Here is a 27,750-nt window from a genome sequence, read left to right as displayed (position 1 = left end):
GTTATCCATTTTGGTGGCAAAAACAGGAAAGCAGACTATTATCTAAATGGTGGCCGACTAGGAAAAGGGGAGATGCAGCGAGACCTGGGTGTCATGGTACACCAGTCATTGAAAGTGGGCATGCAGGTGCAGCAGGCAGTGAAGAAAGCGAATGGTATGTTAGCTTTCATAGCAAAAGGATTTGAGTATAGGAGCAGGGAGGTTCTACTGCAGTTGTACAGGGTCTTGGTGAGACCACACCTGGAGTATTGCGTACAGTTTTGGTCTCCAAATCTGAGGAAGGACATTATTGCCATAGAGGGAGTGCAGAGAAGGTTCACCAGACTGATTCCTGGGATGTCAGGACTGTCTTATGAAGAAAGACTGGATAGACTTGGTTTATACTCTCTAGAATTTAGGAGATTGAGAGGGGATCTTATAGAAACTTACAAAATTCTTAAGGGGTTGGACAGGCTAGATGCAGGAAGATTGCTCCCGATGTTGGGGAAGTCCAGGACAAGGGGTCACAGCTTAAGGATAAGGGGGAAATCCTTTAAAACCGAGATGAGAAGAACTTTTTTCACACAGAGAGTGGTGAGTCTCTGGAACTCCCTGCCACAGAGGGCTGTCGAGGCCAGTTCATTGGCTATATTTAAGAGGGAGTTAGATGTGGCCCTGGTGGCTAAGGGGATCAGAGGGTATGGAGAGAAGGCAGGTACGGGATACTGAGTTGGATGATCAGCCATGATCATATTGAATGGCGGTGCAGGCTCGAAGGTGCACCTAATTTCTATGTTTCTATGTTTCTACCCATATTTGGCCCAGACCCCTCAACTTTTCCTATCCATATCATTTCTTCACTTGCAAGAAATTAAGTTTTCTATACCTCACAACAAAGAGGATAAGTAGAATGTTATTTAAATAGTGAGAGATTTTCTGAAATGCAAAAGCCTGGGAGCAAGAACAAGTATCTTGGCATTTTAATACCAGAGCTGAGATTTGTTAATGTTAATGTTTGCCAGCGTTGTTACCCAATTTACAGCATCATACATAACCCCTTATTTCTTCAATCCAAATCATGCCTCATTTCAGAAATGCAGTGAATATCAGCTCCCAGCTATATTGAAAATTGAAATTTATGAAGCATAAATGGTAACAATTTCTCATGAAAGGAATTTGACTGAATTTACCTCTCCTTGCTTCTCTTTTGGCAAACCTTGGCACTCGCTGAGTTCATGACCGACCTGGGCACAAAGAGGACATGGTCTTGGCTGGTTTGGCTTGAACTCTTCTCTGATTATGGTGAAGCTCACTTCATGAGTTGCCAATCCTAACATGATAAGATCAGCTGTGCAAAAAACAACAGGATTAGCATTATTTTATTGGCCATTTGCATCAAGTAATACTGAAAGATGAACTTGACCTTTTAACAGGATTAAATCTACATTGTTCACACGAGGGGAATAAGAACCACTGACCATCAGCTCCACACAAGCAATGCCGAGTGTTTGGATCGTGGTTTGGCTGAGCTGCAAGATAAAAATGAACAGTTGTAACAAAATACAATCTTCTCATGCACGATGCCCCTTCTCCCAACCACACTCCACCCACTCCACCACATTAATTTTATGGTATGAGTGCAGGCAGGTGGGACTATGGGACTAAGGGACTAAGGGAAAATAATTGTTCGGCACGGACTTGTAAGGCCGAGATGGCCTGTTTCCGTGCTGTAATTGTTATATGGTTATTAAGCCACCACACCCAATAATAAAGCAGCACATGTACCTCGTTGTCTTCTTATGTAATCCATGATCTTGTGTTCACCCTCACCAGGAACACTTGCATCCGACAAAAGCACCTAAAAGCAATCCAAATATTAAAACAGACTAGATTTCTGTATTGATGGCATTAGATCATTAGCCCACAGAAGGTTCCTCACGTTATAGATGCAAAGATGTTGTTTTTTTAAATAGAGATATGCATCCATTGGAATGACCTGTTGACTCTAAAATAGTACACATTTCGAGACAATGGCAGTGTCATACAGTATTTTAAAACGTAGGCTAATATGGGCATTAATCAAAATTTGGCATCACATTTAGAAAACTAGTCACAATTTAGTACCTGCTGTTTAAATTAGTCAAATCAAAATACCGGGCAAATATCTAAACAGTTTTGATTCATTATAATGCATTTAGGTGCTCTATGGCAGTGGCAGAACATGCAGTCCAGTTAGCCCAATTGCACTGGAAATTATACCACAAGTAGTGAAACTGGCTTATTTAAATATCTGTGGGATCTGCTTGGAAACTCAATGCTGCACTTAAAATTCATTGTTGCACTAATAGATTTTTATTATTTGGCTTGTGCCGAGTTGGGACCATTGTCTGGGCAGTTCACAGACTGTCAGTATAAACCTGCGCTTCACTTTCTGGTGTGTAATGTGAACTCAACCATTTGGCTCAGAAGCAAGCGTGATACCAGTAATGTTCAATAACCAAAGCATCAGGTCAACGTGGATTGTATCTGGAGGTTGTAGCATAATAGCTTATCACTGCAGTGCAAGACAAAATAAGACGGAATGATGAATGGTTACAACAATGTAGATCTCATGTTGCACTTGGCCAATGGCTTTTTCTGCAGTGGCCATGGGTTAATAAATGCCACCTTATTATCAGTTTGCAAATAAAGACGTTCTTTGGACAACCGAAAAAGATTTCATGTGTATATGACTGGCATACTGGTGGATGATGGCAGTGCATCTCTAATGTTAACTGGTTTTTAATCCCCGATTTCAAAAAGCAACCAATTGCCATTTTTTTAACTCAACTACTGACTTTGATGAGATTGTACAGCTTGCTTTCAGATACACCAAGACCCTTTCCAATACCAATTCTTTTTTGGAAAAGAATGTGCTGTTGAAATCCTGTATAGCCTGCAGTTTGTTATCATAAAGTTCCAAACCAACAAATTTAATTTCATTGTGGAAAATATATTGACAGTAAGAATGGTTATGATGGGGGGGGGGGGGGGGGGGGTAAATGGTTATGATATCCAATTTGAAAAAAAAGTGCGGGATGTTGTATAGATTAGCAGCAGTATACTGAAACAGCATCATCAAATCAGCAAAAAATACAACCGATAGATTGAGGAATAATGTAGAAACTTAATAATGTAGAAATTGCTGGAGCAACCAAGCGGGTCAGACAGTATCTCTGGAGAAAATGGATACGTGACGTTTTGGGTCGGAACCCTTCATCAGACTAGTTTTGGAGAAAGGCAAATAAAAGGATTCAAGCATGGTTGGATCATCCATTACCACTGAATAGTAGAGCAGACGAGGTCTGAATGGTCCATTCTTGTTCCCACTTATTATCATCTTTTTTTTATTCCCAATTTAAAGAGCATTATAAATGCAAGATGATAAAGATGGAAGATTTCCATACGATAAATTTGACCGGCTTGACAATCATTCACATTGACCCGCTTGTAATCATTCACATTATTAAAATTAAAATGAGCCAACACTCACTGTTAAGTCTTTCCATCCAGGATCGCTATTTAGGCGATCGGCCACATAGTATCGTAGGCATTGTGCCAAGTTATCCATGAATTCTGTTCCCTAGAATAAAGATTTCAACGATAAAACCTAATACCATATCTACACTGAAAATTCACGTCCATTCTCTGATGAATAATACTTACAGGAGTAATGCAGTTGCTGTCAAACCGTTCTTTAGCTTCATCTGAAGGAAGATGTCCACCTGCAAATATACAACAAATATCACAAATTGTATTTGAAAAACATCTGCATGATCACTCCCCAAAATGCTGTGAAATTCATGTCTAATTTCATTCTGTTGATAGCAAAAAGGAGAAATGCCATCGTCACAAGCAAATTACGTTTCAATAAGACCTTTGAAAGGAGAATAGTAAAAGTATGCTAACAAATCCTTTGCTGCATTTCATTCAATCTCAAGGACCATTGTAATCTCCCAGTCCTCCCTCTCCTGCATCCATTAAAGCATTCCGCACAATGGCAAGGGATCAGGAGTTGGAATGTGGGATTAATCTAATTCATCTTTGACCACCATGGACATGATAAACTAAATGGCTTCCATCTGTAACCATAGCTTTTCATGATTCTATGACAATTAGAATGTTATTAACATGCCTTCCTTTCTTGAGTAAAACACAAAGTGTTAGTGTAACTTAGCAGGTCAGGCTGCATATGTGAAAAAGATGGATTTAGATCAAGACCTTTTTTTAGACTGATTATAGTCGGGAGGAGAAAGCTGGAAGAGAGGGTGGGGTGATACAGCCTAGCAAGTGATAGGTGGACACAGGTGAAGGGGTACGATAGTCAGGTGGATAGAGTAAGTGGCAAAGGCTGGAGATGAAAAGGCGACAAACGTGTGAAAGCGTATTAGTATAAAGGGTTAAAAAAACAATAGGAACACAGATTACTTCCAGTTTGGCTGATGAAATGCAAAGATTAACTTTCGAGGTTTATCATTTCAAATTAAGGTTTTTTGTTTAACTAGCACCTGCAGCTCCTTGTATCTTCAAGAATAAAGAGGTATGAAAGATTTGGAAAATGGCACTGAGGCAAAGATTGGATCAACTGCGAGTTTTCCGAAAGGAACAGCAGGCTCAAGGGATCAACAGGTATACTCCTTGCATTCTTATGTATTCCGGGAATTTTTGTTCTCTGTACCAAGGGAACATATACCAAGCTTCAGAGGAGCAACAAATGTTTTGTTCAATTATTTTTGGATATGAGAGTTGTCTAATGGGAAGAGATTAAGTGAGATATTCACTGGAGTTTGGAAGGAAAGGTAAACTCGTTGAAAGGTGTAAGATTCTGAGAGCACTTATATGATTGCTGAGGAGCTCCATGTACTAGATAGAAAGCATGCAACTCAGTTGCAAGATCACGGTACAAAATACTACATTTCCAGATGCAATCAAGAGAAATTCAATCAACTGGGAGCTTGCAAATCAGCAAAATTCTCTATCCCATTGAATCTTGGATGCACAAAACCAAGGTTGGATATTTGAATTTGAGGAAAATCATACCCTTTGACATTGACAAGCTACCTGGACTTGCAGAATGGCCAAACAGGTGCCGGGGACAGATCGTACTCCCAATTCTATTTCTCACAACAGAATTATGGCATACCTTTAGAAAGCACTTCTTCCCTCACTTTTTTCTTCTCATCCACAAGCTCCATTCCTTCTTTCGATGCTCGGAAACGTCTAGATCGCTGCTGGTTCATTTTGGCGCGTGGAGCCTAAAACAGTCAGTCTGCCCGTTACAAGTATTCTCATGACTTAAGCTATATTCAATTCTACCATGTTCTAACTAGTGGGGGTGGGTGGTTAAGGGAGAAAGTAGGATATTTTGTAATATTTATGCAACTCCACAATATTTATGCAGTTACCTGCAGATTATGCCGTAATTATTAATGATCGCTAAATTCAACTTTATAATCTGTTAACCCTTGGTTACAGCTGTACCTGTGTGCATTGCTATTCATTGTCTGCATTACTAGTTGTATACTATTACTGTAAAGGATAAGAAAGTCCATAATTTCAGTGCATTATTTATATACACAAGATAAGAATATTACAAATATAGAAAATGAATCAAAATAAAAGATGATAAATCTGGTGATATTTTTTCTCTGGAAACAATTAACCCCAACCTATGCAGAGGTAATTGATGAGAGAAATAATAAAAAATATACACTCGAGGACTATCAATTACCTAATTGCAAACGGTGTTCAGCAATTGTTAACATGAATATCTCTTGTGCTTATGTCCACTTAAAAACAGACAACTAAACATAGCAAGTCTACTTTATCACAAAAAGATCAAATTAATTAACTTCAATCACTGTAATCTCAGAATTAAACGATTGTTTCACATAAGAATAAGGTTTAGTGCAACCTTAATTTAATTAACCTCAATTTATTTATAATTAACTACAAAACAAGTGATGGGTGCTCGAAACCAAAGAAATCTAGGCCAAAGAAATCTAAACTGAAGTAAATTGCTGAAAATTTTGTAGACCACCAAGTTCACCAACATTGATTGAGGTCAAATATGAAGACAATTTTCCTTTGCTAATTTAAAATTCAGATTTAACAGCAGTTTGAAAGATAAAAGTTGCTCAAAAAAGAATTAAAAATCTTTGTGATTTGACTTTTCAATTTTGCGCCAAATTTATATAACAGGACAGAATATCATCTTGTTTCAGATACACAGTGGTATTGCAAATAAAATTACCACCCTTATTATACGTAACTGCCTGTGTAAAGGCCCATGTAATTATCAAATAAAAATGTGATTACAACTATAAAATAATTCAGTATAACGATAGTTATACCATCGATACCATTGCCTCTGTGCCAGAGCATTGTTATTTAGAAGCACTTGAATTGGGCACGTGAAATATTCCTTTTAAAATCTCATTAATTGATCAGTCCAATCACATTCAATAAACCTACAATACAGCTTATTAGCCTAGAATATTAGCTAAGAATCAGTATAATGCAAAAAACATTCCCATGGAAATTTGACTCACTAAACATTCTATTAGTTTATAGGCTCTTCATTTGTACGATAATTCTGAAATTTTCAAATAATAGAACTACTACAAAAATAAGCCAACTTACAAATAATAGACGGCTACATTTATTAATTGATACCACTATGCTATTGAATGCATAAAATATTTTTGACCGGAACAAAAAAAATGCCAGTTCAAAGTTTGGTTTAGTTTAGTATAGAAATAGTGTGGAAACAGGCCCTTTGGCCAATTGAGTCCTCGCCGACCAACAATCACCCGTACACTAGTTCTATCCTACACACTATAGGGACAATTTTAGAGAAGGCAATTAAACAAAAAAATTGTATGTTTTTGTGGTGTGGGAGGAAACCAGAGCACCCGGAGAAAACCCAGTCATAGGGAGAACTTACAAACTCAAACTCAGACAGCACCCGTAGTCATGATCAAACCTGGGTCTCAGGCCCTCTGAGGAGGCAAATTTACCACTGCGCTACTGAGCCGCCAACATTTAAATGTTGATAGGATCTCCAATTGTTAAAATAATTTAATGCCAATTTCACTGTTGTGTATCACTTCCACAGAAATTACTCCAACAGTAAATCATTTGTACAGTATATGCCAACATTTTCTACAACATGAATAAATCATTTTGGTACCATAAATGAAAAGATACAAGAAATGAAAGCAATATGTAATAGATGTTTTCTATGCTGATACTCCAAATTTATTTTTTAAATTTTACAGCTTAAGACAGAGTATATATATGTAAAATAACTGTTTCAACAGACATCCTCCTAAATGAAATTTAACATGATTAAAAATCTATCATTTTATTTCTGATGTTACCAGTAGCACGTGGCAGAGGTCATAGATTGATCATAACATGGAACCATTCGTGTCAAGATTTAATCTTAATATACGGACTATCAAACGAGTTAGATCTAGATCAATGGGAATAGATTATAAACCAAGTGCATGCAACCAGGCTGTAGAATGTAGAAAAAGATACTTACAACTCCATCTATTGCCATGTAAAGTAGGCGCCTTGGTCTAATAATGTTGAACAATCGATCAATATATTCAAATATGGCCACCATCATTTCATCTTCATTCTTGGGAGCTGGCCTGTAAGACGCATTTAAAAATAAAGGTTAGACTTAGTACAAGAGAAAAACAGAACGATAAGAGAAATGAAAATTAAAAATAAATATTACTTGTTTTCAGGATGGGTGCAAGGGTGAATAATGCCATTCATGTCCAAGTACAGATTATCAAACTCCACGTCATTTGGATTAGGTTTACTGCAGTCCACTGGAACTTTGACTCCGTTTACTTCCTTAGCCTGCACAAGATTGAATATAGAAAAGTCATAAATACACAAATGCAAAGTTATGGAAATTATTTTCTTTCAGTTATCTCTTGAGTATAATTAAGGGAAGAAAATTATTGATGTTAAAATTAAATTTCCCTTTAATACCAATTATGTTGCTCCAATGCAAAAGACTAAACAGGTGATTATCCTGAAACCGCACATAGTGTACAGGATGTCTTTCCAGGAGTACTAATTTAATCAACTCTGAAAGGAAATATCATATATTCTGCACTCAATGGCCAAGCGGCAATGATTTAACGTTCCAATTGGCCAGGTATATATGTATAATATGGCCATATTCTGTAATCTACCTGGGTGCACTTAATCACCTTGTAAACTGGGAAGTTGATAGATTAAGGATTTTGATTTGTTTTATACCATTTTTCATGAAACAAAATCACTCTATGCCAAGAATTCTACAATGGATCGCTGGGCAGAGTGATGCTAATTGGGGAACCATTGTGCAAACTACCTTCATCAACATTAGTGCATCATTTGAACATGGTAGAAGCAATTATACAATTATTGTCACAAACAATACACTACAACACAAGGCCGAATTTAACCCCATCCAGCTAGCGAGGAAGCATGCTTGATGTTATTTAAACCCACAGGCCCTGATCTTAATCCGTTATTAGTGTCATAGTCAGTCATATAGCATGTAAACAAGCCCTTCAGCCCAACTTGCCCATGCCAACCAAGCTACCCCATTTATGCTAATCCCATCTCTCCACATTCGGCACACATTCCTCTAAACCTTTCCTATCTTGTGCCATGTGTTATAATCCTGAATGTTTAAATATACAGATTGGGCTTGATTACACCAGGTAGTTATCGTGAGACCAATAGCAGCATAACCATTCCAAGTGGTAAAAATTAATTAAAGGATTTTTGTTTTGTCAATCAATTATCACAAATAACCTGTGATCTGACCCTGTGCCAGACATCTTCTTCCCCTCTAAACTCATGAATTGTACCAGACTGTTCTTTTGGATATTATGAGTGCACCCCACTGCACTCACCTCCGGAACCAACTTCCAAATATTCTCTTCCTTCACTAGGATGTGCTCTGTGCCAGATTCTACTAGAGAAGTGGAGCCAATCGTGTGGTTCATATACAGTTAAAGTCTCAAATACCTCATACCTAGAGGGCAGATTTTCCATCCACCGTATCTCTACCACATTTCTGCCAGACTTCCATCAGAATCATCACCATGCTTTCAAAACATTAAAAAAAATCTTCCACACATAAAATTAAAAAGTTTTCCATCATGACAGCACGATCATACTACATAATGGTGCTCAGGTGAATGTAATGAATGTGCTACGCCACAACAGAGTATTTAATTGCTCTTCAAGCTGAACAACCAGATAAGATGCCGAATAAATGTTTGATTATTTTTTGTCTAAATTAAAGGATTTTTTGTCTAAATTAATTATCTTATTTTCTTTAACTGAAAGAGAGGATACATTTTCCCTCTGAATATTCTATGTGATAGACTTTTTTCAAGAAGATTAGCAAACCTCTCCAGGCCCATCATCAGCAACACAAATTTTATAGCCATTTATCAACAGCCAGTAATAACTTGGATGGAGAAGGAGCTGCAAATAGATATTTGTTTGATTAGACAAGTGGGTAAAACAATGGTGGATGTGACTCCAACATAGGAAGGTGCATGGTCATCAACTGAAAGCACGTGGAACGGTGTATTCTCTAAATGTGATAAGCGGATGAAAGAATCAGAGGTTAAGGGAGTTAATTTATATAAATAATAGTTACTGCGCAGCTACAAAATCTAATCATAAAAAAAGCCAACATATATTATATTAAAAGATCAGAAATGTTATGGTGTGGAAGGTGGATGTCATTTAAAGTTTGAAATAATGTTATGGACAATATGCCTCAAAAGATATTGCCTTTTTTAAAGCAGCACACAATTTAATAGTGTCTGAAGTGTCTCGACCCGAAACGTCACCCATTCCTTCTCTCCAGAGATGCTGCCTGTCCCTCTAGTATCTTTGGTTAATACCCCCAACCTAGGAAGTTATTTCTTCAATTCCTTTTAAAAATGCACTCATGAGGTCAACCTTTTAGCTACCATGCTGAAGGTAAAGCAAGTCTAGTGTATGAATCTGTTCTTATAGTTTAACCCTAGAATCATTCTATTAATTTGTGTCGACACAAAATGCTGGAGTAACTCTGAGGGACAGGCTAATATCATATTCCCAAACACCCATTACCTCCCATGCTTGCTGACTTACAGTACCTTAAAAAAAAATTATCTTCTTATTTTTTTACCCTCTGAACTCACTGTTCTCTCCGATTTACGGCAGCCCAACTAAAGTGCAAGCTCTTTGCCTCCCTCCAATCTGGTTTCAAGATTGCCACAAAGTTTAATTCATTCCAAACTGGACAAGGCCTCAAGCACTCCAAGACTTCGCCGAACCTCTCCACTTCTAGGTAGGTAATCCAATTTTAGACAACGTCGCCTAGTCATGTTCTGCCGAGATGCTGCCTGACCTACTAAGCTACTCCAGCACTTTGTGTCTTCGCTCCATTTATTCCCTCCATTACAACACTTAAAACCTATCTCCTCAGCCAAGCTGTTCACCATCTGCTCTCACATACCTAATATAGCTCAGGGGCATATTTTGTTTGGAAGTCTTCCAATGAGGTACCTTTGTATGTTTTGTTGTACTGAATTATTTAACTTGTTTTTGTCCATCCAAAGGTCTCCTCAATTCCTCTGTATTTCCAATTTTTAATCACAGTTCTTTAAAATATACCCATTGTGTATGATCTGATCTGCCTGGATATTTCACAAGATTTTCCACTGTATCTCCATACACGATTGGTAATACTCTAGTGGACCATATTATGTATGGAGATGATCTTGTGGTCTTTAGTCCATCTAGCGCTGGTCTCCAGCAGCTCCATGTTCTGTGTATGGTGTGGAACATGATATTAAATATAATGCTGGTAAGAGTGCTGTTATGATCTGTAGAACTAAAGAGGATAAATGTCTAAAATTTCCTGATTTTAAATTGTCTGATAATGATTTTACTGTCTGTAATAAGGTAAAATATTTTGGACATTTTATTACAGAACAACTGACAGATGATGATGATATTTATAGGCAACACCTATGATGAATACACAAGCAAACATTCTCTTACGCAAGTTTAGTGTGTGTACAGATGGAGTGAAGAAGTATCTGTTCAGAGCATATTGTACACCACTCTATACTGCACACCTATGGTCAAACCACAGAAAAGCAAGCTTAGAGACTTGAAGTAGCTTATAATGATGTCATGAGACATCTTAATACTTAAGAGACCTACATGGTGTCGTGCAAGTGAAATGCTTATGGCTGCAGGAGCCAATACTTTACAAACTGTCTTAAGAAATCTTATGTATAAATTTACCGGATTGATGACTCGGAAAATGAAATCATCTTGGCCTAATCAAACATAAGGTTTAACACTACACGCTACCAATCCCACCTGTGGGGATATTGGTATAGTTGTAGGACACTGATTTTTTAAATTATTGATCTTAAACCATGTATTGTGCCTTTGTATGTAATTTATTATGCTTTTGTAAGTAATTTACTATGCTTTTGTATGTAATTTATTGTGCTTTTGGATGCAATTTATTCGATGTAATGTCTTGTCTTTTATCTGGAACTTGAGTCTGTAATAAAAAGTAAGTAATAAACAAATACCAAATGATAGTTGACAATCCCTTCCCTAACTCTGCTAACTAAAGGGACAATAGTTGGCAAAATGGGTGTATCCTGCTTCTTTAGGCACACCACCTCAAATTGTTATAGGCCCACACCTTGCCACATCCAGATCACTCAGCCACTTCTTGCTATCATACGGAATTAATCAAATTGATTGAAAAAAGGCTCCTTTGGTGGCAAGGACCTCAAGGATCAACACACAGTCATTACACACCCATTGTATTCCGAGGATGCTCATTTTATAGACATATTATGCCTTTTCAGACCAAGAGATTATTCAGCAATAATTATGCCCCAACACATCAATAAAAGATTGTCACATTTCAAAATACAATAATTAATTTTCCCCAAGGGATTTTTACTGAGATGCAATGTAGTAGTATTTTTTTGAACATGTGACTACTGGAAGATTTCTTCCTAAAGTCTCTACAGTGGGACTACAAAACCAAAATCCTTTGACTCTGAGGTAAGCATGCCTCCAGAGTACAAGCTAACATTTCTGTTCAAGCTTCAAGTATAAGTGGGAACTCTGATTATTATACTACTGGAGAATTTGTAAAATTAATATTTTTGTTAGATTTTTAAATATGCCATGTAAGTTACTTTGCAAGTAACAAAAAGTTGTGCAAAATAAAATACTAATAAATATTGAATAAAAAGTTACCCTCCTAGATGTTCATTATTTTGCAACTCATCTCCACCCCTCCAAGTTTACCAGACTTGCCTTGCTGTTGTCCATCATGAGGACATTTTAGTTTAAAGTAAGGATGATCCCAATATATCATGACGAGGAAAGACTTATAGCATCTTATGGGGACTATCTAATTTGCTTGGCTGTAGCTTAAGAAAACTAAAGTCAGAACTAAAAGGAACAGATCCAGAAATAAAATCACAGGAGCATTTCAATAAATCTGATTAATAATCAGAGATGGATCAAGAGCAACAAAAAAGTGTTCTGTTCAGTGATACAGCCTGGAAACAGGCCCTTCTAAACACCGAGTCCAGACTGACCATTAATCACCCACTCACGCTAGTTCTATATTATCCCATTTTCCAATCCACTCCCAACACATTGGGGCAATTTTAAAGAGGCCCATTAACCAACAAAGGCACATCCTTGGGATGTGGCAAGAAACCCAGTCACAATACCACAGACAGCATCCGAGGTCAGGATAAAACCCAGGTCGCTGGCACCAAGGCAGCAGCTCTACCAGCAGCTACATCGTCCTAATAAAAACACTGTGTTTGTAATGGATGAGAACTTTTTCAATGTGGCTAATTGTCTGCATCATTCCTGAAGCCTAGCAGTTTTAATCGTCCTCAACCTATTGCTATCCCACAAGATTGCAAGCAGTGACTTGGCCTCAACCACTGGCACCCAAACTGCAGCTCATTTCTGACTTCTGCACTGTAAACAGAGGTGCCAGGTGCAAATTGACCCGCCCGATACAATTAGCTCATTGTCTGACTCATTATTTTCCATAGCTTAACATGTTTTGATACTGATTTTTTTCCCTGCACAATGTCTGTTGAACTAAATATTCTCAATTACATGAGGTTTCTGATTATGTTCCAAGTGAGACACATAATGCTGGAGTAACTCAGCAGGACAGGCAGCATCTCTGGTGAGAAGGAATGGGTGACATTTCGGGTCAAGACCCTTCTTCAGATCATGTTCCTAGTGAATAGTTTTTTAATTTAAATCCGTTACAATATTTTACTGCAGTATTAGTGATAGCATCACTTCTCCAATTATGAGATGTGAGCCCATACCTTGCCTAAGGACCAAATACTTTATAAAGAGAAGGGAAAGATATGTTTGATGTTTGGAACAAACTAGAAGTTCCAGACCTTCCTTTTTGTTAAATACGTTTTACTCCTGTAGCTCGTGTCATCTTTGAATGGACGTAGATGGGGTAGAAGTCAGAGGCAAGTGAAACCTATTTGTTTCTCAGGATGCGGGATATTGGAGGAACTAGAGCAGATACTGTAGAATCCCATAAACCTCATTGAGGAATGAGGAAAGGAATACTTCAGAAGCACCGACCTGGGAGGTGGTAGTCAGAGCAAGATGTGACAAAATCAGAGATAAAGAATGGATTAGAGTCTTCAGAAAATTGGGTCGAAGGAAGTCATACAAGAAAACTGTGGTGTGTAGGAAGGAACTGCAGATGCTGCTTTAAACCAAAGACAGACAAAAAAAAAAACTGGGGTAACTTAGCGGGTCAGGCAGCATCTCTGGAGAAAAGGAATAGGTGACGTTTTGGGTCGAGACCCTTCTTCAGACTGTGGTAGTCAGTGGACTTTAGTAGCTACTGGTTGATAGCACATAGGCTGTGTCCTCTGCGCGACAGGTGCCAATATTTCTTTTAGATCACTCATTTCTCCCCAGTTCTCTAATGGTACCCTTCTATGTTACAAGTCTTTAACTAGTCAGCTACAGTTGCATGTAAAACAGAGTTTGTTCTTCAACATCTGTTCAGGGATTGATTTACAAGTCCTCACTGAGCAAAAACCTGTACTCCCAAAAAACCTTCCACCTCTTCTCTCCACAAACTTGCATTTTACATGTTCTAATTCTTGTCCCTTTTGCCAAAATAAATCCTTCCAGTTTATCCATAGTAGACTTTCCTACATTCCTTTTAAAAGCTCCAATATTTCTGTTCCAAAGAAACCAATTCCAACCTTCTTAATTTCTCCTCAGAACAGTAATCCTTCAACCCCAAATCACTGCATTATTTCCAGTGCCATTATTTTTTTCTTTCACTAAAGAGAAGTGGAAATGGAAATGGTATTCCATTTATGGTTGAATGAGTGTTTCAAACAATTCCACTAGCACTTCCTTGTGCTTTCAATGCACACATCAGTGAATAACAATAGGTATCTCACTTGCGTTAATAAACACCTTCACTATCAGGCCTATTCCTTTCACTTTTGTGTGATATCCACACCAAGATCTTTCCATTGCTTAATATCTCATTGCCTCAGCTGAGTTCCACCAACAGATTGTTTTTTTGCTCAAAATCGGTTTAGTTTATTGTCACATGTACCGAGGTACAGTGAAAAGCTTTTGTTGTGTGCTATCCAGTCAACAGAAAGACAGTACATGATTGTACTTCAGTCTCTTGAAGTCAACATCTGTAGTCTCTTATATCATCACTGAAAGGGTTTAGCTTACTAAAAGTGAGCAATGAAGAGAAACGTTTAGGGAATAAAAGAAAGTGCTGGGGCAACTCCACAAGCCAATATCCCTGGAGAACACGGATAGATTATGTTTTTTGGGTCAGGACCCAAATATGCCCTAATTTCTTTTTTCCTTTCTGCCATGTCAACTGTTGAGAACACATTGCATATTTAAACACCTTAGTTGGGAATCCAGACAGCAAAGCAGCCTACCTTTACTTTGATCACCGCATTGAGAGATAGTATTTGTGCAAGTATCCTCGTCTTGATTTGAAGACTAGTACTTGTTTGAATTAGAAGAAACAAGGAATTGCAGATAACTCAACAGGTCAGACAGCATCTCTAAAGGTCACAGATAATGTTTATGGTCAGGACTTTTTTACAGATTGAAGGGTCCCAACCCCAAAATGCCACCAGTGATGCAGCCTGACCCACTGAGTTGTTCTAGCACTTTGTGTCTTTTTTTTTGTAAACCAACACCTGCAGTTCCTTGTTCCTACAGAAACGTTTGAGACTCCAGGCAGTAAAACAAGGGAGGAGCCCTCGTTTGAAGTCTGAAGGGTCCCGACCACAAACGTCACTTATCCATGTTCTCCAGGTTTATTGGAGACCCTCAGACTTCACCTTGCACTAAATGTTATTCACGTTATATCCCCTTATCATTTCTCTGTGCATTGATGGTGGCTCAATTACAAATATGTATTGTCTTTCCACTGACTGATTAGCACACAACAAAAACTTTTCACTGTACCTCAGTACATGTGATAAATAAAACTAAACAGAAGGAACTACAGATGCTGGTTTAAACCAAAGATAGCCACAAAAAGCTGGAGTAACTCAGCCGGTCAGTCAGCATCTCTGGAGAAAAGGAATAGGTGACGTTTCAGCTTGAGACCTTTCTTCAGACTGAGAGTCAGGGAAAAGTTTTTACTCCCGCTGAGTTACTCCAGCTTTTGGTGTCTATAGACAGAGATGCTGCCCGGCCCGCTGAGTTACTCCAGCACTTTGTGTCTACAAAACAAAGCGCTGCCCGACCCGCTGAGTTACTCCAACACTTTGTGTCTTCTAAACAAAGAGCTGCCCGACCCGCTGAGTTACTCCAGCTTTTGGCGTCTATAGACAGGGATGCTGCCCGACCCGCTGAGTTACTCCAGCTTTTGGCGTCTATAGACAGGGATGCTGCCCGACCCGCTGAGTTACTCCAGCTTTTGGCGTCTATAGACAGAGATGCTGCCCGGCCCGCTGAGTTACTCCAGCACTTTGTGCGTCCATCTTTGGAGGGAGGAGCCCATCGATTCCCCATCACGTGATATGGTTCTTAATCATCGACAATAAGACAATCCAAGCACGAAAATAAAAAAACCCTGCGGATTTTATCTCCCACCCCCGCCACACACACACACACACACACACACAATAAGGGAGGGAGGGAGGGAGGGGAGTGAGGGCGGGCGGGCCGGGGGTGCATCAGTAGCGGTGGCGGGGAAAGCGGGGCTTGCGGCCTAGTGCGGTGAGTGAGGCCTGCAGAATCACATACGCACCTTCTCCTCCACGCAGTGCACCACGATGGACGGGTACTTGCGGCTCAGCCAGCGGAAAAACGCCGGCACTCCCATCGCTTCGAAGGCCGGGCTCGGGGTGGATCAGGTGGCAGGGGGGTGTAGGTGTAGGTGTAGGTGGTGGTGGGGGTGAAGGTGGCGGTGGTCGGGGAGAGAGTTGGTTCCGCCGCTGCTGCTGCCGTCGCTCCTTGCGCCAGGAATTGTGGGACCCGGGCCTCGGCTCCACCAATGGCGAAGCGCGACTTCCCCCAGCGCTTCGGCATAGAGCCCTTTCTGCATGACGTCACAACCACCTCCGCTCGGCGGCCATTGCCCCACCTTGAGAGGAGAAGCTACCAAACTGTCTGAAGCAGGGGCTCGACCCGAGACGTCATCCATTCCTTCTCTCCAGAGATGCTGCCTGCCCCGCGGAGTTAATCCTGCATTTTGTATCTATCTTCAGCCAACAACTGCATGTGTAGGAAGGAACTGCAGACGCGGAATAATGGTCTTAATAGGGAGGTTTCACGGCAGTCGGGTCACGACCCACTGTTGTTACGCTACTCCAAGTGGAGTACACGCGATGTACTGCAGGTAGGCACTTACCATTGTTTCCAGCATAGCGGGCCCGTTAAAACCCGCCGAAATTGTCAATTTTTGCGCTGTAAATTATTATGGAAATCGGGATAAGCGTGAGAGACATTTAGCCTACTTCAGAATTTAAAAAGTGAGGAGAAATGACGGTAGATAGAAGCGAGAGCTGCTTGGCGAACATTGGCCGTTTCCTCACTGCATTTCAGATTCAGATTCAGATTCAACTTTAATTGTCATTGTCCGTGTACAGTACAGAGACAACGAAATGCATTTAGCATCTCCCTGGAAGAGCGACATAGCATATGATTTGAATAAATATTTACATTAGCATATATACAGACATAGTGTTTTTCCTGTGGGAGGAGTGTCCGGGTGGGGGGGGGGGGGGGTGATTGGCAGTCACCGAGGTACGTTGTTGAGTAGAGTGACAGCCGCCGGGAAGAAGCTGTTCCTGGACCTGCTGGTCTGGCAACGGAGAGACCTGTAGCGCCTCCCGGATGGTAGGAGGGTAAACAGTCCATGGTTGGGGTGAGAGCAGTCCTTGGCGATGCTGAGCGCCCTCCGCAGACAACGCTTGCTTTGGACAGACTCAATGGAGGGGAGTGAGGAACCGGTGATGCGTTGGGCAATTTTCACCACCCTCTGCAATGCCTTCCGGTCGGAGACAGAGCAGTTGCCATACCATACTGTGATACAGTTGGTAAGGATGCTCTCGATGGTGCAGCGGTAGAAGTTCACCAGGATCTGAGGAGACAGATGGACCTTCTTCAGTCTCCTCAGGAAGAAGAGACGCTGGTGAGCCTTCTTGATCGGAGTTGAGGTATTGTGGGTCCAAGAGAGGTCATCGGAGATGTTAACACCCAGGAACCTGAAGCTAGAAACACGTTCCACCTCCGTCCCGTTAATGTGGATGGGGGTGTGCGTGCCGCCCCTGGACTTCCTGAAGTCTACAATGAGCTCCTTGGTCTTCTTGGAGTTAAGGGCCAGGTTGTTGTCAGCGCACCATGCTGCTAAGTGCTGGACCTCCTCCCTGTAGGCCGACTCATCGTTGTTGCTGATGAGGCCAATCACCGTTGTATCATCTGCATACGTGATGATGGTGTTAGTACCATGTACAGGTGTGCAGTCATAGGTGAAGAGGGAGTAGAGGAGGGGGCTCAGCACACAGCCCTGTGGAACAGGTTCAGGGTGAGGGTTGAAGAGGTGTGCTTGTCCAACCTAACAGACTGTGGTCTGTTGGTTAGAAAGTCCAGTATCCAGTTGAAGAGGGAGGGATCGATGCCCAGGTTACCGAGTTTGGTGATCAGTTTAGATGGTATAATGGTGTTGAATGCTGAGCTGTAATCGATGAACAGCATTCTTACGTAAGTGTCTCTGTTGTCGAGGTGGGAGAGGGCGGAGTGAAGTGCCGTTGAGATGGTATCCTCCGTACTCCTGTTCTTGCGGTAGGCAAACGGATAGGGATCCAGTGTGGGGGGTAGGCAGCTTTTGAGGTGTGCCAGGACCAGCCTCTCGAAGCACTTGGTGATGATGGGGGTAAGTGCAACTGGGCGTAAGTTGTTGAGGCTTGCCGCTGTGGAGTGTTTTGGCACTGGCACGATGGAGGTGGTTTTAAGGCACGTGGGGACAACTGCTTGGGCAAGTGACAGGTTGAAGATGTCAGTCCAGATGTCTGTCAGCTGCGCAGCACAGGCCCTGAGCACGCGCCCGGGGATGCCGTCAGGGCCAGCAGCCTTACGTGCATTAGTCCTACTCGTCCTTAAGCGCCTTGAGTATTAGAAAGGCGCTATATAAATCCCATCCATTATTATTATTATTATTCAGTGCCACGTATACGTCGTAGGGGGTGCGTGTGAGGGGTTGGTGATAGGCAGGGAGCACAGCCTTGATGGCTGTCTCTAGATTGTCCCTGTCGAAGCGGCCATAGAAGTGATTAAGCTCAAGGAAGGAGGCGTCGCTGGATGTGGGAGTGGTGTTGGAGGGTCTATTGTCCGTGATGGCCTGGATGCCTTGCGACATGCGTCGGGGGTTCGGAGTTGTTGTTGAAGTGCTCCTCAATCCTGAGCTTATGGCAGTGCTTGGCCTTCTTGATGCCCCTCTTCAGGTTAGCCCTGGATGAGCTGTAGGCTCGAGCATCGCCTGACCTGAAAGCGGTGTCCTGTGCTTTCAGCAGTAGCCTGACCTCGCTGTTCATCCATGGCTTCTGATTCGGGAATATGGTCACCTGTTTGAGGGAGGTGACACTATTGATGGTGGAGTTTATAAAGTTCAGAATAGAGGATGTGTAGGAATCAATGTCCGTGTGGGAGTCAAGGCTGGCCTGGGCTGCAAACACCTTCCAGTCAGTGTTTCCAAAACACCGCTGAAGTGTGAAGTCCGCTTCCTCTGACCAGACTTTAACTGTCCTCACAGTTGGTTTAACCCGTCTGATGAGTGGGGAGTACTTAGGGAGCAGGAGCAATGAGACGTGATCAGACTGACCAAGGTGGGGGAGGGGGATGGCTTTGTAAGCTTCAGCCATGTTGGTGTAGACTTTGTCCAGTGTCTTGTCTACTCTAGTGGGGAAGGAGACATGTTGGTGGAATTTGGGGAGTACAGTCTTCAGGTTAGAGTGATTGAAGTCACCCGCAACAATGAAGGCTGCCTCGGGGTTGTGCGTCTGTTGATTGCTAATGGAAGTATGCAGCTCTTTCATTGCAAGCTTGGCATTAGCATCAGGAGGGATATAGGCTGCAGTCACAACAGTGGAGGTGAACTCTCTGGGCAGTGAGCAGTGACTCTCGATGATGGTGGAGTCCGTGCACCATGCTTTATTTACATAAATGCACAGGCCCCCACCTTCATCAACTAAGGCATTATTTGTGTTTTTTCTTGATTCCTTTGGCATCTAAAAAGTTTCAAAGTGATAAATCTGGCTGTAAATTTTTTAAATCGCCCATGGTTCTCAAGTGGGTTTTTACATACAAAAAGAAAACGCCTCTGAAGCAAAATTTACAGCCAGATTTATCACCTGAGACTTTTTAGATACCAAAGGAATGAAGAAAAAACACAAATAATGCCTTACTGTTGATGAAATGCAGTGAGCAAACTTTTTAATTCCGATATCTGCACGGCGAATGTTCGCCAAGCACTTTAGCTGTGTTGTCCCTTCAGCTCTCGCTTCTCTTTACCTTCATTTCGCTTCACTTTTGGAATTCTGAAGTTGGGTACATGTCTCTCACACTTACCTCGACTTCCACAATTTTTTACAGTTAAAAAATTCAACATTTTGGCGTTTTTTAACACGCATTTCTTGCATTAATAACATATACCAGAAGTTACGGATGTCTTCCAGATGATTGAGCGGCTCCGTGCGTCAAGCCCTATGACCCAGTGACCTTTACGTGCAACCCCCCTATAAGGGTCTCGACCCGAAACGTCACCTATTCCTTTTCTCCAGAGATGCCGCCTGCCTCGCTGAGTTACTCCAGCATTTTGTGTCTATCTTCGGTGTAAACCAGCATCTGTAGTTCCTTCCTACACATTTCGTCTGAATTATTAAGGCTGGCTATGAAATCGAACGCAAGCCACTGGGGTCAGGAAATGCCAAGGGTTTGCCTGAGCCGTGATCATACTAGTTATGTGTAAGAAGGAACTGCAGATGTTGGTTTACGGCGAAGATAGATACAAAATTCTGGAGTAACTCAGCAAGTCAGGCACCATCTCTGGAGAGAAGGAATAGGTGATGTTTGAGGTCAAGACCCTTCTTCAGTATCACAGGTAGTGTAAATAGAAAAATACCAGATTGTAGAATATAGTGTTACTATCTTTCAGTCTGAAGAAGGATCTTGATCTGAAACATCACCTCTTCCTTCTCACCAGAGATGCTGCCTGTCCTGTCCACATTTGGTGTTATGGAGTTTCTCCAGCTTTTTTGTGTACCTTCGATTTTCCAGCATCTGCAGTTCCTTCTTGAACACTGCTGCCTGTCCTGCTGAGTTACTCCAGCATTTTGTGTTTGGCAAGCGACTGCAGTTTGAAAGATGCAGCATGGAACAAGGCCCTTTGGCCCACCCTGACCATCGATCACCCGTTCACACTAGTTTTGTCTTATCGCTCCCTACATACTATTTGTGTTTGTTTGTTATGTTATCTATTGAGTACTATGTTTACAATTTGTGCTGCTGCAGGTAAGAATGTCATTGTTCCGTTTTGGTACATACGACAACAAAACATTCTTATGACTCTTTTGGTTCTTCTTTTTGACCAGGTCAATTAACCTGCCTCTTTGAGATGTGGGAGGAAACCCACACGGTCAAAGGGAGAATATGCAAACTACACACACAGACAATAGCTGAGGTCAGGATTGAACCTGCGTCATTGGCACTGTGAGACAGCAGCTCCACCAGCTGCACCACGGCTGAAATCTTAAGCGAAACACAAAGCACTGGAAGAACTCAGCTGGTCAGGCAGCATCTGTTGAAGGAATGGACAAACGATGTTTCAGGATTGAACCTTCTTCAGGTTGATTCAACCACGTTTTGGGTCATAGAGGGATTAGAGCAAGGGATTGAACACACAACAGCAACGGGCACCAGTGTTGTGGGTCATGGTGAAGGAAATATTAACAGATTGAGGTCTGCTGATCAGAATGTCCAGGTCAGTTGAAGATGGAGGTCCCAAGGCCAAAATTCACAAATTTGTGGATGAGCTTATTTGGTGTTATGGTGTTGAAGACTGGCTACAATCAATGAATAGCATTCTGACAGAGGTGTTCTTATTATCAAGGCAATCCAGATGTAGGCTGATCGGCATGGACTTGGTGGGCTGAAGGGCCTGTCTATGTGCTGTATCTCTGAAGTCTAGTGGGCAGCACAATGGGCAGCACAGTGATAGAGTTGCTGCCTCACAGTGCCAGAGACCTGGGTTTGATCGTGACCTTGGGTGTTGACTGCGCAGAATCTGCACGCTCTCCCTGTGGATTTACTCCGGGTGCTCTGCTTTACTTCAACATTCCAACGACGTGCAGGTTTGTAGGTTAATTGGCTTGTGTAAATTGTCTTGAGTGTATAGATTAGTAGTGTACGGATGATTGTTGGTTGGCGTGGATTTAGTGGGCCAAAGGGCCTGTTTCCACACTGTATCTCTAAACTCAACTAAATATGATATAGGGTAAGCAAGATTGTGTCCTCCATTAAACTATTTTTCCTGTACAATAATTGTAAGTGGTGTAGATTATTTGGAAGACTGGTACAGATGTGAGCCATTTTCAGTCTTTCAAAGCACTTCATTTTAGTTGATGTTTGAGTACTGGACAGTAGGTATTGGAAAAGATCCCTTTATTTTACTTGGAGACTGGAATAACGGAGGATTCCTTGAAGTGAATGGAGACAATGAACTGGTGAAATGAGAGATTGAAGATGTCGATAAAGACTGGCCAGTTGTTCCTTAATCTAGGGATTCCAACCAGGCCAACACTTTCTGGATGGGTACCTTTGTGGAAGCAGATCTGACTTCTGCCACCAAGACCATGGCCATGTTATGGCAATTCCCGTGCACAGGAACGTAAGAGGTTGCAGATAATAGTGGATTCAGCCCGGTCTATCACTGGTACTGCCCTCCCCTCCATTGTAAGCACCTACATGAGGCGTTTTCCCTAGAAGGCGACATCCCAACCTTCCTACTCTCTGCTACTGTCGGGCAGGAGGTACAGAAGTCTGACGTCCCATTCCACCGCGTTCAAGAACAGCTACTTTCCTACAACTATCAGGCTCTTAAACCGACCTGCACAATCCTCATCCTATCTCTTGTACCACCATAGACTGAGCCCCTTGTACCACCATAGATTTGATTTGTACTAATGTCTTGTTTCTACACCCATTTTTTAACTGTCGTATAATTTGTGGGGGGGGGGGGGGGTGTTGTCTCCATCTATGTGCCTGTGATGCTGTTGCAAACAAGATTTTCATTGCATCTATATCTCACTGTATTCGTGTATATGACAATTAACTCAACTTGTCTTGACTTGATGTATGGGATCGACCCAGCGGGGGATGGGGAACTTTGCATGTTTGCCTGTTCAAAATGGGTGTAAAAGGTATAGAGCTCATCTGGTAGAGATGCCCGATTGCTAGGGATTGCCCCTGATTTTGGCTGTGGCCTGTATGTTGCAGCCCAATCCGCTTGATAGCTTTCAGACTCCAGATTCATTTGGATGCAAGGAGAAATCATTTACGTTCCTACTGCAAAAGAAAACTACACTCAATTTTCCTGGAGCCAATGAAAACTTATTTCTCTTCATGTTGATAATACTTTCATCCGTTTTCAATGCCTCCCTCCACTCCCGCATGTATAACCTCCAAACCCCATCGAACAAAGCCACCGGGATCTACTACCTTTCAATATACATAAGAGTGAATGCTTTAGCAAAAAGTCTTGCATGGCCCTTCCTAAGATTAAGAAAAACCACCATTTAAAGGGATAATGCTATATCCTCAATGAGACATCTGGTTTTATTGCATTAGTTAAAGGGCAGTACAGTGGAACAGCTGTAGAGTTGCTGGCTTACAGCGCCTGAGACCCAGGTTCAATCCTGACAATGGGTGCTGTCTGTGTGGAGTTTGTACATTTTCCCTGTGACCACGTGGGTTTTCTCCGGGAGCTCCAGTTCTAGTTTAAAAAAAAAAGCAATTTGCTTACTTTGCTAAAAAGCAAGATAAATCTTCTTCTTCTTCTTGCGTATGCCGTGCACAGCCTAAAGTTGTAGGACAACTTGTTCTATTTGACATAAATAATTCTGCCCAAGTAAATATTTGTCGGAAGGTAAAACTGTAAAAATTGTTGATTCTGGCTTTAAATCGTCAGCGACTAAACCTGCTGTTTATACTCACGATCAATTACGGTTTTTTTTAAACAAATTCATTTGCACTAGTTATGAAACAGTAATCTGTGCAATATCTATTCAGCAAATTCTGAATATAAAAGGGATAATGGATGATTTGTAAAGAACTGATCTAGATTCATGTTGTCAAGGCAATATCTGTTTGAAATATAATGCCTGAAGGCAATGCTCTTGACTTTCTCAGCACAGTAGTTTTCAAAGGTATATTGTCAGAGAGACAAGAGAAGAACCTGAATGTTCAAGATCAGAACAATCTTTCAAGCAAATTTGTAGATTTACCATAAAAAATGTACACATCTTGCTCATCTTGTTATCTTTTTGAAAATGCTACTTCTAAACAGTAGCAGCAAGGATTGTAAAAATGTTTTGTTTTTGGTTGTTTATGTTTAATCAATTTAATTGAACTCAAAAAGATTAAAATGTATCATTTAGTACCATAGGAAGGAGAATAGGATATTGAAGAGAGAGGTCAAAACGGAGATGCAGTCAGCTACAAAGTAATTCAATGTGCTTTGTTTAAGGCCATATTCCCAATGAGCATCTTAAAATAGCGATTCTGTTAAATTAATACACTTGTTCAGTTCAGTTCCTTATACAATACTGTAAAACTGTAATTAAAAAATATATATATTGAGTCATAGAGTGATACAGTGTGGAAACAGGCCCTTCGGCACAACTTGCCCATACCGGCCAACATGTCCCAGCTACACTAGACCCACTTGCCTGTGTTCAGTCCATATCATCCAAACATGTCCTTTCCATGTACCTGTCTAACTGCTTCTTAAATGTTGGGATTGTCCCAGCCTCAACTACCTCCTCTGGCAGCTTGTTCCACACACCCACCATCCTTCATGTGAAAAAGTTACCCCTCAGATTCCTATTAAACCCCTTCACCTTAAACCTATGGTCTTGGTTCTTGGTCCTCCAAAATATTCCAAATGGAATTTAAACTGGAGGTGGTGGAGGGAGGACTTAAGCCAGAAAGGGTCCTATGGTCCTCGATTCGTCACATAGTCCTGGAGTAACTCAGCAGATCGGGCAGCATCTCTGGAGAACATGCATAGGTGACGTTTCAGAATATATCATCCACACCACACCCCCACCTTCAGGTGGCTGTGAATGCTTTAGCCTTGACATCAGCACTCACAAGCTCATTTCTGGAATGGTAAGGATGTGGGAATGTCCTTTTAGCCTACTCCTTCTAATTATTCTCCATTTGTCCACCAGCATTCACGATAGATATGGCAGTATTGCAGAACTTTGATCTGAATCCTTGATTGTGGGATTGCTTAATTCTGTTGTTTCTGCTGCTTAGCTTACATTTAGTCAGAGGGTCATGAATCTGTGGTATTCATTGCCACAGATGGCTGTGTTGACCAAGTCAATGGATATTTTTATCGCAGAGATAGATAGATTCTTGATTGGTCTGGGTGTCAGGGGTTATGGGGAGAAGGCAGGTGGAAGGCGTTAAGAGGGAAAAAATAGATCAGCCATGATTGAATGGCGGAGTAGACGTGATGGGCCAAATGGCCTCATTCTGCTCCTGGAACTTATTTATCCTGTATTGCAACTTCACATGGCTGATGAGTTGCACGGTGCTATTCTTCCCTTCTGCACTCCTCATTGTATTGGTTGATGCCCTTGTTTGATTAACTTCCTCAGTGGTGAAGAGTGAACAGCTTCAGGTTCCTGGGCGTGTATATCTCAGAAGATCTATCTTGGGCCTAGCAATTACAAAGAAAGCTCAGTAACATTTCAACTTCCTGAGAAGATTGAGGTGATTTGGTAAAAAGCATACTGACTAGTTGCATCATTGCTTGGTTCAGCAACTCAGTTGCCCAAGAATGAAGGAGACTATAGAGAGTGATAGAAACTGTCTGGTCCATAACAGATACTGATCTCCTCACCATCAAAGGGATTTATAGGAGGAGGTGCCTCAAAAAAAAAAAAGCTAATATAATCAAAGACCCACATCAGCCTGGCTATGTTCTCACTTCACTCTTGCCATTGGGAGGAGCATGAAAACCATGACCACAAGGTTCAAGAACAATTTCTGCCCAGCAACCATCAGGCTCTTGAACACTGCACAATACTAACGTCAGTAACTATGATCTGCTGCGGACTGTGCCTTTGGTTGGACTACGGGCTCCGGCTTTGCACTATTTGGTAACCAGTTATCATGGTTCACTAAGATCAACAGTCAACCAGAATGCTAGTTTGATATTCACCACTACCGCTCCTGTCTTTTCAATTCCAGATTAATTTACTGAATTTACATTTCCTGGCCTATACGGCTGGATTTCTTGTCAGGTTAATCTTCCCTTTTGCAATACATATCATGGAGTTACTGAAAATATCTGCTCACAAAAGTGCCTCAGAGGCACAGATTTTCTCGCACCTTGTTTGCACATTTTTAATATGATTCACACCAAAGGGCTCCTCTATAATCTTTGATTCACACTGATCGGAAAATAGGTTGTGAAGAAACAGATTGCTTGCGGCTGCCCATAAAATGCCCATTAGGTAGGGCGATAGACAATTGTCTCATTTGATGCTGGTTTGCCAAATTGAGTGGTGATGACCCAACCAATGCCACGCATGTTTCAATGATAGTTTATTGTCATAAGTACCTAGGTATAGTGAAATGCTTTGCTTGCATACAACCTGGTAAAATCAGGTAGTAGATCTCACCTAGGCAGTACACGAGTGCCGCCACGTTTTGGTGCTGACACGTCCAATCAGTCGGGAACAGTCATATCTACTGCCTGCCGCCGCGTGTGGCAGCAGACCCCACCCCCCTCACATGGTCCCTCCTTCATTCTTGATGGAACCCACCCCTGCTGGGACCTCCTTCATTCTCGGCGGTTATCTTCACTCTCCGATGGCCTGTCTCGCTCTGCGAAGGGCCTTCTAGCTCTCCAATAGCCTTCCTCAATCTCTGATAGCCCTCCTCGCTCTTCGATGTGTATATCATGCACTGAGAAGTCCATGTTTAACAGCAGGCAGTAGCCCTCTCTCACCTGCACTATTTACAGGAAATCTTGATGAATTGGTGGTGAGGTGAGCTGGGGATTGGTGGTTACGTTGGATTCATGATGGGGAGCATGTGGTTAGGGAAGTAAAGGGGAGATCATACATGCACGGTGCAGTTTATGATGCATTAATTTTAGTGTTCTCAGTATTCACTTGGAGACCATTTCTGCTCACACATTACTCCACTTTTAAAAGCAGGTTGACAATTTAAAGAGTGAACAAAATTTAGACAGTTGGTGAAATAAAACTGGGTTAAAATTATGCTTTATTTTCAAATGACAAGGGCCAGCAGCAGAATCTAAACGTGAGTTGGGAGGGCAGCAAGATAATGATGCTGGTAGATATTTCAGTACAATGACCGTCTCTGATACAACCAGCTTGCAGGTCCAACAGTAATGGCCAAATTGCATTGGTCTTTGAAAACCCAGCAGCTGAAAAGTGAGGAGAAATTTGAGGAAAAGAGAAGTGCCTTGATACCATTGCTTAGTGGTTCAGTTCAATTCAGTTTAGTTTTTTTCAGGTTGGAAAGGTTTTAGGTTGGAAGGAACGGAGATACTCCACCAACTCTCATTAAATACTACAGACAAAGAACCCCACAATCAGACTTGATCCTGCCGTATTTTCTGTGGTCCTTGTAGTGGCCAAATGGAACTGTTTTGCATGTCATTGTGGATGGCATGTGCCTTTAAATTTTAAACTGCCCGTTATATTGTGGGTGGGATTTATGACGTGTTTTGGGGCGTCTTTGGAGCTTAGATTCTTGCGCAGAAGTTTAGTTTTTAGATTAGTTTGGAGAGACCATGGGGTAGGTTAACCCTTCTACCATGTAAGAGCCACATGTAAGAACATG

The 27,750-nt window shown here is 41.5% G+C and overlaps 1 protein-coding gene across 2 annotated transcripts in view; it reads right to left on the bottom strand.

Moving 5' to 3' along the window:
• The window catches only part of xrn2 (5'-3' exoribonuclease 2), a 76,958-nt gene extending 60,333 nt beyond the window's left edge, over nucleotides 1-16,625 (bottom strand). Inside the window, exons 1-9 of one of the 2 annotated variants that reach the window (XM_033026201.1) lie at nucleotides 16,397-16,625; nucleotides 7,769-7,896; nucleotides 7,568-7,679; nucleotides 5,162-5,273; nucleotides 3,685-3,743; nucleotides 3,512-3,601; nucleotides 1,765-1,837; nucleotides 1,458-1,508; nucleotides 1,170-1,327 (exon numbers count right to left, since the gene is read on the bottom strand). In XM_033026201.1, the coding sequence (XP_032882092.1) occupies nucleotides 1,170-1,327; nucleotides 1,458-1,508; nucleotides 1,765-1,837; nucleotides 3,512-3,601; nucleotides 3,685-3,743; nucleotides 5,162-5,273; nucleotides 7,568-7,679; nucleotides 7,769-7,896; nucleotides 16,397-16,471 (858 nt within the window). In that variant the 5' untranslated portion in view covers nucleotides 16,472-16,625. The remainder of the gene's footprint in view (nucleotides 1-1,169; nucleotides 1,328-1,457; nucleotides 1,509-1,764; nucleotides 1,838-3,511; nucleotides 3,602-3,684; nucleotides 3,744-5,161; nucleotides 5,274-7,567; nucleotides 7,680-7,768; nucleotides 7,897-16,396) is intronic. The other variant, XM_033026200.1, reaches the window with a different exon arrangement.
• Nucleotides 16,626-27,750: the final 11,125 nt, after the last annotated feature.

The sequence above is a fragment of the Amblyraja radiata genome, chromosome 8, assembly GCF_010909765.2.
Source record: "Amblyraja radiata isolate CabotCenter1 chromosome 8, sAmbRad1.1.pri, whole genome shotgun sequence".
Classification (NCBI taxonomy): Eukaryota; Metazoa; Chordata; class Chondrichthyes; order Rajiformes; family Rajidae; genus Amblyraja; species Amblyraja radiata.
The sequence above is the reverse complement of the archived record's forward strand: the minus strand, read 5'-3'. Positions and strand labels throughout refer to the sequence as shown.